This window comes from Coffea arabica, chromosome 6c (assembly GCF_036785885.1).
Source record: "Coffea arabica cultivar ET-39 chromosome 6c, Coffea Arabica ET-39 HiFi, whole genome shotgun sequence".
Classification (NCBI taxonomy): domain Eukaryota; kingdom Viridiplantae; phylum Streptophyta; class Magnoliopsida; order Gentianales; family Rubiaceae; genus Coffea; species Coffea arabica.
The window spans coordinates 17425059-17438864 of NC_092320.1; the positions used below are offsets into that span (position 1 = coordinate 17425059).

Here is a 13806-nt window from a genome sequence, read left to right on the forward strand (position 1 = left end):
CATCTCTACAAGTTGAACCGATCATTAGTATCCAATAGATTGTATTTTTTTAACGGGGTTGTCCTTTTTAATAGACTTTGTATCTTCATCAATATTTTGAGATTTTCCTTGATTAAGTTTTATTACACATTAATGATTAACTATTTTTTGATGTGTTCAGGTCCTTCCAAAGGAGAATGGCATACGTTATCCATGGAACTTCATGTTTCAGATATCCTTTTGGAGGAAGAGAAGTACCAGTGGTCGTTCCTGTACAGTAGAAAAATTAACTGACCATCATGTAAAGCAAGAGACTAGTCCTGTTGAGGATGTACATAACCCAGCTGTAGAAGCAATGAGCTTAGAAATGAGGCAACAAGAGCTTGACAACCGGTACATGTGCTGCGTTTAGTTGCCCCTGTATTTAATCTTCAAACAAATACCTGTCATATGCCTCTGATTTCTTCAATTATTAATGTGATCTTTGTCTTTATATTTTCCAGATGCATTCAGATTAGAAATTTGCACAAGGAGTTTCTGACAAAAATGGGGACATGTTGTGCTGTAAATTCTTTGCAGCTAAATCTGTATGAGAACCAGATTCTTGCTCTTCTTGGTATTCACATTCACTTTATGTCAACATATGACATGTTTTATGAGAAAATTGGATCTTTTGACTTATATTTGCATTTGTAATTGAATCTTGTTATCTTCTGTTGTGCTTAACAAGATTGCTTTTTTTTCTGAAGATGCTTGTGATTGATATTCTTCTGGAATGCTTGATGCTTATGGTTGCATCCCATTATATAGAGTACAAGAGTTTGCACGAAGTGCTTTTCCTGGCACCAGTTAACTACAAGGCGTAGTGTTTTGGAAGTCTCTTTGACTTGGAATTGTTGATAGTTGTTTTGCTCCTTGAGACAATTAGCAGAAAAGATTTTATACCAATTTATTAGGGTCTGTCCTTGATTTTGCTAAATGGACAAGGTGATGAGACCTCCTTTCCATGAATTCTTTATAGGTTGGATAGAGCAGAATTGCTCCTCCTATTTTTTTTTGGAGAAAGTATGTTGTTCTTAGCTGTCTTTCTTAAAAGTTCCTGCTTGATGTGGCTCCTCTCGTTCAGGTGTGAAGAATCACATGCCAGGTTTTGGTCATTCCAAATAGTTAGAATTCAAGAGCAAGCCTTAGTGGTTAAGTAGTTCTGTTGTGAATTGGGAAGTCAAAAAGGTTCATAGTATGGATATAATCTCTCTTCCTTCCAACTGTAGGATTGTTAGTAGCCTTATATATGGATTTATAAATCATGGTGACATGCAACTATTGTGTTCACCTTGTCCATTTGGACAATGTGGCAAGACAGGCTATTTGTGAGGCCTTTGATGGAGTGGAATGTTTCTTTTCTATCTTCTTCTCAGACTGTAATAGCTTAGATATTTTATGATATGCTGACCTAGCCAAAGTTGTAGTTCAACAGAGTGTCAGGCATCCATAAAGTATTTGCTTTTTGGCATAGGTATCTTTCCTTCTTAAGAACTTTATTGTAGTTCAATCTATGGAGATTTATGAGCACAATAGATCGTATTCAAAAAATGACTGCAAGAGTTTTGTGAAACCTGGGGACCGACTTTGATATGCTTTGATCTCACTTTTTTTGGCTATACCTTAATATTTAAGCTACCTCATCTATAAACTTGTCTTTTATGAACATAGAATATAGAATATAATTACTCCTTTTATTTGTTTTTCTCTGCTTTATAAAATTCTTAAAGAATTTGGCCTTATGCAGCTTCCTTTATTTCATCACATTATATGATTAATCATCATGGTTTGATTTGTCATTTAATTGTTGCTTTAAATGGTTATCCACTGAAGGACATAATGGAGCTGGAAAGAGCACGACAATATCCATGCTTGTTGGTCTTCTTCGTCCTACTTCTGGAGATGCATTGATATATGGAAAGAACATCTTGACTGACATGGTAATGTGGTTTCTTTATCTATTTTTGCACACAAGTTGAAGTTTTGAAGTGACAAAACTAATATTTAGTACCATCAGTCTGGTTTAGTCAATTACATTAGCTGACTGGGGCCTGTCTCTTTTGCATCTGCTAATGAAACAGCGATTTTGAAAGTTAAATTCTTGCAAAAAAAAGACTAATTTTTCAAAAAGTAGCAAGAAGTTTTCTGTATGTCCTCATTGTAAAGTTTCTTTTCATTTTGTGTGAGAAGTTTTACTTGTTAAGCAAGGTAAGATTTTTAGTTTCTTACAGTCAGTTTAGCTTGTCCAACGAATATTGCATCTCAGTGGTTTTCCATGGAAAATCTCTGTGCATCTGTATTTTATTTAGTCCATGCTGTCTTTCTTTTTCTGTTTCCTTTTAAAAGCTCATTTAACTGATGAAGAATAAGAGGGTTTGATGGCAAGATAATCAGTAACTTAGTTGGGCATATGATGGCCAACCTGCCTTGCCAAATTATATGTGAATGTTTTCTGAAGTTATGACCTTGATAACTATCTATTTGATATTGCAGGATGAGATACGGAAGAGTTTGGGTGTCTGTCCTCAACAGGACATTCTTTTTCCAGAGCTAACTGTGAGTAACTATTGCTCAAATAATATCCCCAGCATTAGTACGTCATGGATATGTTTATTTCATCACGTCAACTTTAGAGTGGGAGGATTGAGGAAGTGTGGAACCTAAAGAATTGCATACTCATGGCTTTTAGTCTTTGGCCTGCTCTAATTCCAGCAGTCCACCTTTTCCTGTGCATTAAATGAAAAAAGAATTTATAGCTTTGGAGAAGGGGACAGTGATGTCTTCATGCAGGGTTGCTGGAGCTTTAGTTGTTCCTGAACCATGTTTAAGTATTGTGTTTGGAACGGTGAGCATATTATCTGGAAATATTTGCAGGTGAAGGAGCATTTGGAAATATTTGCCACCATAAAGGGCGTCGATGAAGACTCTATTGATAGTAGTGTCACTGAAGTGGTGGATGAAGTAAGTTCCCAATTGCTGTATTCTGCTGATGCATTTCTACTGATCTAGGATCGACTGTTGATTACATGATGCTGTCATACCAGACAGCTAATAAAATAGCCTGAGCCATGACCTTTTGAGAATCTTGATGTAAAACCATTTTGTATATCAATCCAACCATACAATCAGTTGAAATGAGTTTTCGTGGATTCACTTAACCAATATCCTTGTTTGGAGCTCTCATTTTTAAGACGGTCGCTTGCCTATTCTTACTAGAGCAATAACGGAGAAAACTCCTGAGCCCTTGAGGTTTCTGGTTATTTCGGTTAGCACCCCAAAAGTTTTCAATATCTCTGTAGAAGTGCACTCCAAAATTCATAGGTATTGCTGAAAACTATTTTTATTCCCAACTTGCCCTTCAATGGTCCACACTGAATTATCTATTTAACTTAAAGAAGGCCATGGGGATGTAAAACAAGGGGGGCAGGCAAAGCCTACCTGGTTAATAATTGGCGATTCCCCTTCTACCCCTTCTATTCTGCTGTTTTGTGCCCTTGTAAGTTAAACCAGTTGCTTTAATTTCTTGCCATCCATGCAAGGATAGATGGGAAATGAAAATGCTTTTCAGCATACATTATGAATTTCCGTGTCATTGTTACTGACATAAGGTTACTTTCATAGATGAGATTTCAAATAATGGAAGGTAAGTGTAATATTGGAAACTTCGAGGGTGCCAAGTGATAGTGTTTAGAAACCTCAGGGTTGGTTTCTGAAATTATTCCTATATTTTACTCACAGCATGCATTTAGCATTACGTATATTTTGATTATTTTCTTGCTGGAATGTAGCATCTACAGCTACCTTTCCTTGACAGCTTTGCTCCTGTTTCTTTTATTAATGCTTGTAATTGGATGTTTCATTAGGTGGGACTTGCAGATAAAATTGGTACTACTGTCAAGGCTCTTTCTGGAGGTATGAAGAGAAAATTGTCCCTTGGGATTGCACTGATCGGAAATAGTAAGGTGAGTATGACTGTTGGAACGTTCTTGACTATTATGTCTTGTTAAAATGTTCTACAATCATATCATTTCACTTTCAAAGGTTATTGTTCTTGATGAACCTACAAGTGGAATGGATCCATATTCAATGCGATTGACGTGGCAATTTATAAAAAGAATTAAGAAAGGAAGGATAATATTGTTAACAACTCACTCCATGGATGAAGCTGATGTACTGGGAGATCGCATAGCCATCATGGCTAATGGTACTCTGAAATGCTGTGGAAGGTACTTTCCCCTGATCAATCTTTTGACTAACTCATTTTCACTGCTGTAACATGGTTTGGCCTTTTGTAAATTTCCTGTTTTCCGACTTGATTTAATGCGTATTCTGTTAAAGCTTGAAACAGAAAAGTTCTTTGGTAAATTTACGGTCTCAGTTGAATTACTAAATAAATGCGTGCAAGGTTTCAAAAAGTCGGTTTAATAGGAAACATGAACTTATGAGTTTATTATTTTGGGGTGCGAGAGTTAAGACATACTGTCCATGCCTCTTGCTATCAAGGATACTGTCAATGATTTGACAACAACTGAAGGTGATTTCATAGACCTGACAGCTCTACTCCATCTATTCCACTAAAATATCAAAAATTTGACCATGAAACTGGACAAGAAGATAGAGATAAAGTGTTAGAAACAGCATACCACAATCTGAATGCTATGAACACTTGATTTAGAAGAAATGGTATATATTGAGGAAGTCCTTTGGGTAATTCCTTTCCTTGACTTTGTTATCATTTCACAGTTCCCTTTACCTGAAGCACCAGTATGGGGTTGGTTACACTCTTACCTTGGTAAAGGTGAAGTCTTTTCTTATTACAAATTACTCTTTAGTCTTCAACAGTCTTTTCCATATAAAAGGCCTTCTTCCCTTTCTATTAGCCTTATGATTAACTTCCTTTTTCAGTCCGCACCATGTGCTTCTCCAGCTGCTGATATTGTGTATCAACATATTCCATCTGCAACATGTGTGAGTGAGGTATTTCTCTGTCTACATCTTGGTTTTTTTGTAAAATGATGACACATGTTTTCTGCAGTGAGAATGAGTGATAAATGACACATGTATTGATCGTTGAGGTATTGCATCTGCTAAATTTATTGGTGTTGATTATTACATTTTTTGTTGGTGTCTTTTTTTGGGTGGTGCAGGTTGGAACTGAAATTTCCTTTAAGCTTCCACTGTCATCCTCATCTTCATTTGAGAGCATGTTTCGAGAAATAGAGCAGTGTATGAGAAGATCGAACCCCAATGCTGAAGCTAGGGGTCAAGAGAATGACGACAATATTGGTGTTGAGAGCTATGGTATATCTGTCACAACTTTAGAGGAAGTGTTCCTGAGAGTAGCAGGGGGTGACTTTGATGAGGCTGACTGCTTTAAAGAGAACAATTCTGCAGCTTCATCTGATTCTAATGTTTCTAGAGCTTGTCAAAGTTATGCTCCAAACCATGTGTTCCATATCAAACAGTGCACAAACTTTTTTAAAGTTCTCGGGCTTCTAGTTACCACAGTTGGGAGGGCATGTGGTCTATTTTTTGCAACTGTTTTAAGTGTCTTTAAGTTCTTAAGTATGCAGTGCTGCTGTTGTTTTGTGCTTTCGAGGTCAACATTTTGGAAGCATGTGAAAGCTTTACTTATTAAGAGAGCAATATCAGCTAAGAGGGATCGGAAGACCATTGTCTTTCAGCTGTTAATCCCGGCTGTGTTCTTATTCATTGGTCTTCTCTTTCTCAGTCTTAAGCCACATCCAGATCAGCAGTCAATAACTTTCACAACCTCACACTTTAATCCTCTCCTGAGTGGTGGTGGAGGTGGAGGTCCTATACCTTTTGATCTCTCATGGCCTATTGCTCAGGAGGTTAGTAAATTCTTTCCAACTTCACGTGGACTATCAACTGTCTCTGTTCAATGAATAACATTTTGCCACCTTGTTTGTGCTATCTTTGTAGGTTGCAAAGCATCTGAAAGGGGGCTGGATCCAGAGGGTAAAAAAGACTCTGTATAAGTTCCCTGACTCTGAAATGGCATTGAATGATGCTATTCAGGCTGCAGGGCCCACTTTGGGACCAGCCCTTCTTGAAATGAGTGAATATCTAATGTCCAGTTTTAATGAATCTTATGAGTCAAGGTGCGTGGTATTGAGTTTTAGGGGTAGTGCATGATTGTGGACAACTCTTTTAGCATCTCTCTTGTTTCCTTTCTCTGATTTGTAGTTCTTCCCTGATTGCATATGAAATTAAGTACATGATCAGTTTTAATTGGTTTTATTTTCATTCTTCTTGTATCATGAATTTAACACATTATATGTCTCAGTAGCTGTTATGGTTATCTAGAATAAAATTTTTTTACCATTATTTTGTTTCTGCTGCTTGATCAAGTAGAATTAAGTTTCTTCTTTATTATCTTTTTCATCCTTCAATCTAACCTCTTTCAGACAAAGTTGATAAGTTTGTTTACTGGCCTTATGATATTAGTTGTGTTGCAATTAAATAGATCATGCTTGCAACGAGATATTTTTATTGAATATTTAGTTGGTTGGGATAAAGTGTATTAACTGCAGATATCTACTGGCCTTATGATATTTAGTAAATAACCACAAAGGGGTTTCAGGGATGCTCTCAGAGCTTGTTTATGAGCTTTTACAACTCGGTTTATGTAATAAAAGGAGAAAAAAATACAGACAATGATGCAATTAATTGAAGACTAAATTAGTTGAGGTTGGGTTGTCTTTTTGATACCATACCTTCCGTATTTTGTGCGACATCTATTTCAAACTGAGTCGCCTAGTTTGACTCAGCATGCAGTTTTTAAGATAGGATTTGTAAAAATACAATATGAATAACAAAGTAAATATTGTCTTTTTCAATTTTGTTTCCTTTTATTTGGCAGAGGGAGGGGAGAGGTAGTAAAGCAGTTTGGTCATATAGTTTTCATTATTACTTTTCATAGAATTAAGAAAACTCTGGCGTGCATCAATGAACCTTTTAACAAATGTTGGAAGAGTAAAACATTTCAGTTCAGAAAAGTCAACATTGTTCTCTGATGCAGTAAAGGAAAGTAGCAAATTATCACATTTGGTTTGGCAAGGATAAAGTACATTTTGTTGAGAGCTTGTATTGAAGTCGTAATATTGTCCTTCTGCCTTATCTAATATGATCTTTTGAAACCTCTAAATGTTTCTTTCATTATCTGTTGTTCTCTTATCAACTTCGTGCACCCCTTTGCAGGTATGGAGCAATTGTAATGGACAATCAGACTGATGATGGGAGGGTGGGTTATACTGTCCTGCATAATAGTTCTTGCCAGCATGCTGCTCCAACATTTATCAATCTGATGAACTCAGCAATACTCAGGCTGGCTACCCTCAACGAGAATATGTCAATAACGACACGGAATCATCCTCTGCCACTGACAGAAAGTCAGCATCTGCAGCGTCATGTATGGTTTGCTATTACTTAATCATTTAAAATACCCTAGAAATGGTAAAATAGTTTCTTGAAGCTGAGGTCTTTATTTCATGAGTCTATTAACCATACCTTTGGATGGATTGCTAGTTACTTGTTTGAATATATATTATAGGCCACCTTACAAACAATATGCCAGTCTTTTTGGATGTATTCACCCTATAGATATCTTAAAATCATGTCTTCCTTTCTGATCTTGAAGCTTTGAGTTTGAAGTTGGAGTCATTTCATGGCTTTTTAATACTCATTAGCTTCATAAAAGAACTTTTGTTGTGAACTTTGTTCTGGATTTATTAGTGCACATTTTATTGTGCACTGTCCATTGTTGAGTTTGACGCTTGGTGGCTCAAAATGATTTATAAACAAACCCTCATCACAACGTTATTGACTTTTATTCTCATAAAGATATCCACAGGTTGTCATGTATTCATTACTGTCTCTCTGCTGAAAATTTTAATTTTGTTCCATGTGATTCTCTGTAATTAATTGTATCTGACTTGTGTTCATTTTCACATGATACTGTGTTGTTTTGCAGGATCTTGATGCGTTCTCAGCTGCTATTGTTGTTAACATTGCCTTTTCATTTATTCCGGCCTCTTTTGCTGTGGCTATTGTGAAGGTAATTTGCCTTAGCTCATTCTTGAAAATGATAATTGTGATGGTTTGGTTCTCAGGAACAGGTTTGTAAGTGATATATAAAGAGAAGACCCAGTGTTTTCCTGAACTTTCTAATAGTCTTGGAGGCAAAATTAAGGCAAGAGGGAAAAAAATTATGCAATTTTCATTTTTCTTTTTTGCTGACTACCTGGCTAGTTGAAATTTTGTCAATTATTCCATATTACAAAGGGATAAAAATTTCAAAGTAAATTAATTACTGCCACTTGAAAACCAAAAATTTAAAATATTTTTAAGCTCACTGGAAGTTCTCATTCGAAATCTTTTTTTCTAATCAATAACTGAACCTAGGGTCTTGGCTTTGCTGCTGGGTGTAAGAGCATTGGCACTAAATTTAGTTCTATAAGTTTCCTATTGTATATTACTTTTGTCAGTCACTGAAAGTTAAAGTTGTTACCCATAATATGCAAGGATCCCAAAGTTAGTTACTAAACTCGCTATCATCACTTGCTATTTGAGGTTCCCATATTGCAAAAAATTGGAGAACTTCTATTATAACTCATTGATGAATTTAGTATTTATTATGAATTTCTAATGGTTGAAACTTCTAAGACAAATTGTCTTTGATGCAGGAACATGAAGTAAAAGCCAAGCATCAGCAATTGATTAGTGGGGTATATTCAGTTTCTACGAAGTTTCCAGTTTCTGGAATTATTGCTATGCTTTGTTTTTGTGGTTTTGTTCTTTTTAACAGTCAATTAAATGCAGGTATCTATATTGGCATATTGGGCTTCAACATATATGTGGGACTTCATCAGCTTTTTATTTCCTTCATCAATTGCAATTATTCTCTTTTCTGCATTTGGTATGTTCTTGATCTTTGCTGTCTACATGTTCCATGGACAGTTGGAGGAAAATTGCTTGCGTAATTAATTGCCTGCTACGTTCTCAGTTGAATGTCCTTGCTTTTACTTCTGTTGTTAGAGTTACTTTTCAGATGCCTTAATGCCATGAAAGGAATCACAGTTAACAAAAGTTAGGATGAACGTGAAAACAGATAATCAGCCTGCATTGACTGGAGAAAGGTTCAAACATAGCTGAAAATTATGTTATTTATTTTCCTTTTTGCGTCCCAAAAACATTTCATGACTAGTTCAGTAAAGCCTCGATGATGTTGAGATTGGGCATCTCGTTTGATGGTTGGGTAATATTGAGAACTTATTTGGGATTGTGGTGCTTTTACTAAAAAGGTACTTCTAGGCAATACAAGCACTTCTAAGGTGTTTGGTAAGCATCATTCTGTAAATTTAGGAGTACATTTTTTATCTCAAAAGTACTTTTAGCACAAGCTCAAAATTAGTGCTTTTGGATTAACTTTTGTGTTTCAAAAAATAAAAATAAAGTTTGTCCGTTTTATCATAATTTCGAACTGAATAAAGGGATAAATACATTTTAATAATTTCAACAACTACATATTATCAAGTAGAAAAACCACTTATGCAAGTATTCATTTCAAACAATATAATTAAACACTTCATTCTTTTACCACAAACCCTACTAGGGGAAGCTCTTTTTAATTAGCCACCGCAACCCCAAAGGCACACGACATCTCTAATAGCAATTTCTAGAGCATTTAATGTTTCATTTCATCATCCTAACTTCATGTTTTAACTGTTTCATTGGTATTTTTGAGGGTTGTGATGGAAATATAAATTTAAGGTGTCCTAGAGTAACTCACAAAGCAAACCCTGTGGAATAGTTTAGTCCTAGCTTTTTATTCTTTTGTTCCTAAAAACTAATCATGCAAGTCCTCTTCTTTCTTTTATGTTTCCCTAGTTAAGAAGACAACTTAGCAAACTAAACAAAACTTTCTGGACTGCTGAAGCTGTTAAGATGGCTAAATATCGTACCACTGAATTGCTATGAGCTTATATAAGAATACAATCTATCCTTTGCTTAACTTATTGTCTGCATCTTACTTAAATGCTTCTATTTTTTTATTTTTTTTTACTGTTTAGCCGGGGCCGTCCTTGTTGCTTAAAAGTTGATTCATGCTTTTTAAGCTAAAATCTGCTTTTGAGGTGTTTTCATTTGGTTTTGACTTGGGCTTTAAGCTTATATTAGCTGAAAAAGTTGATCCCATGAGCAACGCAGGACAGCCTTCTTAGAAGAACTTTGCTTTTTAAAACTGACAAAACAGAAAAACCATATCAACTAGCAGTTTATATTGGAAATACCATTTCAAGTGATGGAAATAAGATGTTGGTTTATTTTATGGGAAATACTAGTAGCTTTTCTCAAACTTCTTTAATTCTTTGGTGTAAACCTTCATATTTCCGCTTCCTCTTATAAGTTCTGTTATTTCATGTTCCCACTGTTTGTGGCTATCTACAAATTGAAAATTTTTTCTTTTGCAGGTCTTGAGCAGTTTATTGGAAAAGAATCCCTCTTCCCCACCATAATGCTGTTACTGGAATATGGACTAGCAGTTGCATCATCAACCTACTGCCTTACCTTCTTCTTCTCGGAGCACAGCCTCGCACAGGTATCATTCTGCTGTCAAATGTTTAAAGTTTGAACTTTTCTGCCTATTTGACACTAACATTGTATATCTACAAGCAGAATATAGTTCTGTTGGTCCAGTTCTTCAGTGGGATTATCCTCATGGTTGTATCATTCATAATGGGGCTTATGAAGTCTACAGAGCGGGCCAATTCCCTTCTCAAGGTTTGCATGCATAGAGCAGCAACATGTTTTTTATTACATCATTTTTCAAAGCAAACTGATTCCTCAAGATTAGCATTTGATGTTCTGAAAGAGTCAATTGATGGACTTTCGATTGGATTTGTTTACAAATGGGATGATGATTATGCAACTTATGTCATTAGTCTTTTTAAGGGTATAGCTATTTTTTCATACATTCAGTGAATGTTTCCTACATTTTGGTTTATGCCTTTGTCACCTCCAAGTTTTTGAGTTCCAACAAGTTGAATAACTTTTGATGGTTTTAACATCTTGTCACCTCTTTACAGTCCTATCTATGATACTTGTTGAACTCATAAGAGGTAAACCAATTATTAGATGTTTCTCATGGGCGGTGGACAGATTCTGTCACTTTGTCTTTTATCAAGAAAATTGTGTGCTGGAGACTTCAAAATCGTGTAGATAAATTTATCCTAATGAAGTTCTAGAAAAATGATAGTGACTCGGACTTTGTTCTTCTCCAGGGCAATATGTGACTGCTTAGAAATTTTCACTAACTTAAAAGATTGTGCCAAGGGTTATGACTGGTGATCTTAAAAGCCTTCACACTCGGATATTGAGCTTACTAACTATCGTATTTGTATCTTCCAGAACTTCTTCAGGTTGTCACCGGGATTTTGCTTTGCCGATGGATTATCTTCATTAGCTCTTTTACGACAAGATATGAAGAATGGATCTGGTAGTAGAGTTTTTGACTGGAATGTGACGGGTGCTTCCCTTTGTTACTTGGCTGCAGAGGTGCTGTTCTGATCTTATGGCATGAGATTATCTTGCTTCTGTGTACTACTAATCAGTGTTTAAGCAAGATATAACGTTTTTCTGGGAATCATATAGTGGTCTTGCTAATTTTTAGGTTTGCTTATGTGGTCACGCTTTTCTCAAGTAGAAATTATCACTCTTCAGCCCTATGGGACGAGTTTTCTCATCATTGAGATTGCATGATTATAGTTCCAGAAATCTACATTTTAACTTCAAAATTGTTGGGAGATAGGTTCTAAAATACTAGTTTGCAGTTATTTTCTGCTCTTTCAGTTTTACATAAAGCCTCACACTTTACTAGTAATTGAACAAGTCTTTTTCATTTTGCAAGAGGGGGATTAATGGATGTTATAGATTGAATTTTCAGTGGAGAAGCTGCAGAACTGGAATTGGATACTAATGGCTGGTGTAGCACTGATTTTAGGTGCTTTAAACAAGTTTGAAGTGCTTGAGTCTTTAGAGTGTTGCTAGCCTAGCTGGTAGGGAGATTAGCCAGGTGAAAGTAAGGTCCTTGGCTCAATTCTCAAGCCTCGCCTCTTGCCCTTTACCCTTGTAAGGCTTGGAGTCTTCCCTTGAACCCAAAAAAAAAAAAACAAATTGCTGTCCTTTCTTTGCCTGTTTGCTTAGGCCATTATTGATCTGTAGCTGCGATTGATGAAGGCAGATAGAACAATTCTACCTCAATTATCCTATTTCTCAGGGCAGATAGAGCCTAGTCATTTTATTAAGATCTTTCATCTGTTGGTTTGTCGCCAGGTTTTCTGCTACCTATCTCTGAAGTATCTATGTTGGATGTCTTGCTGCTATCATACCACGTAGCAATGCATAGCTGGACTGTCCTTGATTGACAGCAGTAGTTTCTTAACATATGAAGTGCACTGGATCTCTCAAGCTTAAGCATTGAAGTTTCATCAATGAATTCAAACTTAAAAAATTGAAAATGTCTAAAACTTTCTTAAAGGGGAAGTGGATGCTTTAAAGAGTGGACAACTCTGTGAACTCAACTAGGTGATTAAACAAAAGGAAGTAGACAGTTTCAATGGTTTAGATAACATAGGATCATGGCTTTTGATATTCAGAATTTTGAGTGGATTAGTGGATCAATAGGTTTTGGTAGCATGCATTATTGTTCTGGTTTATATTTCGAGCATATGAATTTTTTATTCTTTTTTTATCTGTACTGATTGGTCATTCCTCTTACAGGCTGTCATTTATTTCCTTCTAGCACTTGGCCTAGAGCTCTTGCCACCTCACAAGATAAATTTAGCCACAGCTTATGAGTGGTGGATGAGTATTAAACTTTCACTTGCAACTTCTGGCAGTTTGTCAGAGCCACTTCTGAAATCATCCACAGGAGATGTTGCTCTTAAAGTTGATGAAGACATCGATGTCCTTACAGAGAGAAATAGGGTACTCTCAGGTTCAATTGATGGTGCGATCATATATTTGCGCAATCTGTGCAAGGTATTCCATGCAACCTTTCTATTCACTGTAACATTAGTGTATCTTTTTGTAAGAATGAATATAGCCCGTAAGGGTCTTTCTTTCAACTCAGTATGTGGTTTGATTCCTACTGTCCATAGCCGGTTCATGATTCTTCTTCTCCTATACTAAAATGTCCTCCAACCCTCCAAATGTATAAACAAGTTAAAGAGAATCTTGATGAATTTCTTAAAGTTACCAGTAATATATTTCTTGTTTTAGGTTTATTCGGGAGGAAAGCACAGGCTAAAAGTAGCAGTTGATTCATTGACTTTCGCAGTTCAGGAAGGAGAGTGTTTTGGCTTTCTAGGAACCAATGGAGCAGGGAAGACAACCACCCTGTCCATGCTTTCTGGTATTAAATATGCTTTAGCAGTGACAGTTTAATTTACAAAAAAGACCTCAATTTGTTTAATTTGTAGGAAAACAAAGCAATTTCTCAGTTAGCAATGACTTCTCTCTGTTCAACCTGATGACGTGTTGCATTATAACGTCATATAACAATGCTGCAGCTGTCACCGGGAAATTTTTTTTTTTCTTTAATCCTACTGCCTGGCATGCAATTTCACATGTCGTTTGCATTCTTCTTATTAACCCCTCAGCATGCACACTTTGAATATTTTGTAATGGCTGAAGGTGAGAGCTGAACCCTAAACATCTGCCTGGGTTACGTTACTGAATTACTGTATCATTCTAAAGCTGAAA

At 36.0% G+C, this 13806-nt stretch overlaps 1 protein-coding gene across 4 annotated transcripts in view; it reads left to right on the top strand.

Moving 5' to 3' along the window:
• Positions 1–13806, top strand: part of LOC113692830 (ABC transporter A family member 1-like) — a 29899-nt gene that overhangs the window by 10857 nt on the left and 5236 nt on the right. For all 4 annotated transcript variants that reach the window (XR_011815937.1, XM_072053164.1, XM_072053166.1 and 1 more), the window contains 20 exons: positions 161–372; positions 483–595; positions 1855–1961; positions 2515–2577; positions 2896–2982; positions 3885–3983; positions 4063–4247; positions 4765–4819; positions 4927–4998; positions 5169–5876; positions 5968–6146; positions 7246–7456; positions 8018–8101; positions 8730–8771; positions 8866–8962; positions 10515–10642; positions 10720–10824; positions 11452–11598; positions 12823–13083; positions 13324–13456. Coding sequence is in view for 3 of the 4 variants with exons in the window: in XM_072053164.1 (XP_071909265.1) it covers positions 161–372; positions 483–595; positions 1855–1961; positions 2515–2577; positions 2896–2982; positions 3885–3983; positions 4063–4247; positions 4765–4819; positions 4927–4998; positions 5169–5876; positions 5968–6146; positions 7246–7456; positions 8018–8101; positions 8730–8771; positions 8866–8962; positions 10515–10642; positions 10720–10824; positions 11452–11598; positions 12823–13083; positions 13324–13456 (3088 nt within the window). In the remaining variant the exon portion in view is untranslated. The remainder of the gene's footprint in view (positions 1–160; positions 373–482; positions 596–1854; positions 1962–2514; positions 2578–2895; positions 2983–3884; positions 3984–4062; positions 4248–4764; positions 4820–4926; positions 4999–5168; positions 5877–5967; positions 6147–7245; positions 7457–8017; positions 8102–8729; positions 8772–8865; positions 8963–10514; positions 10643–10719; positions 10825–11451; positions 11599–12822; positions 13084–13323; positions 13457–13806) is intronic.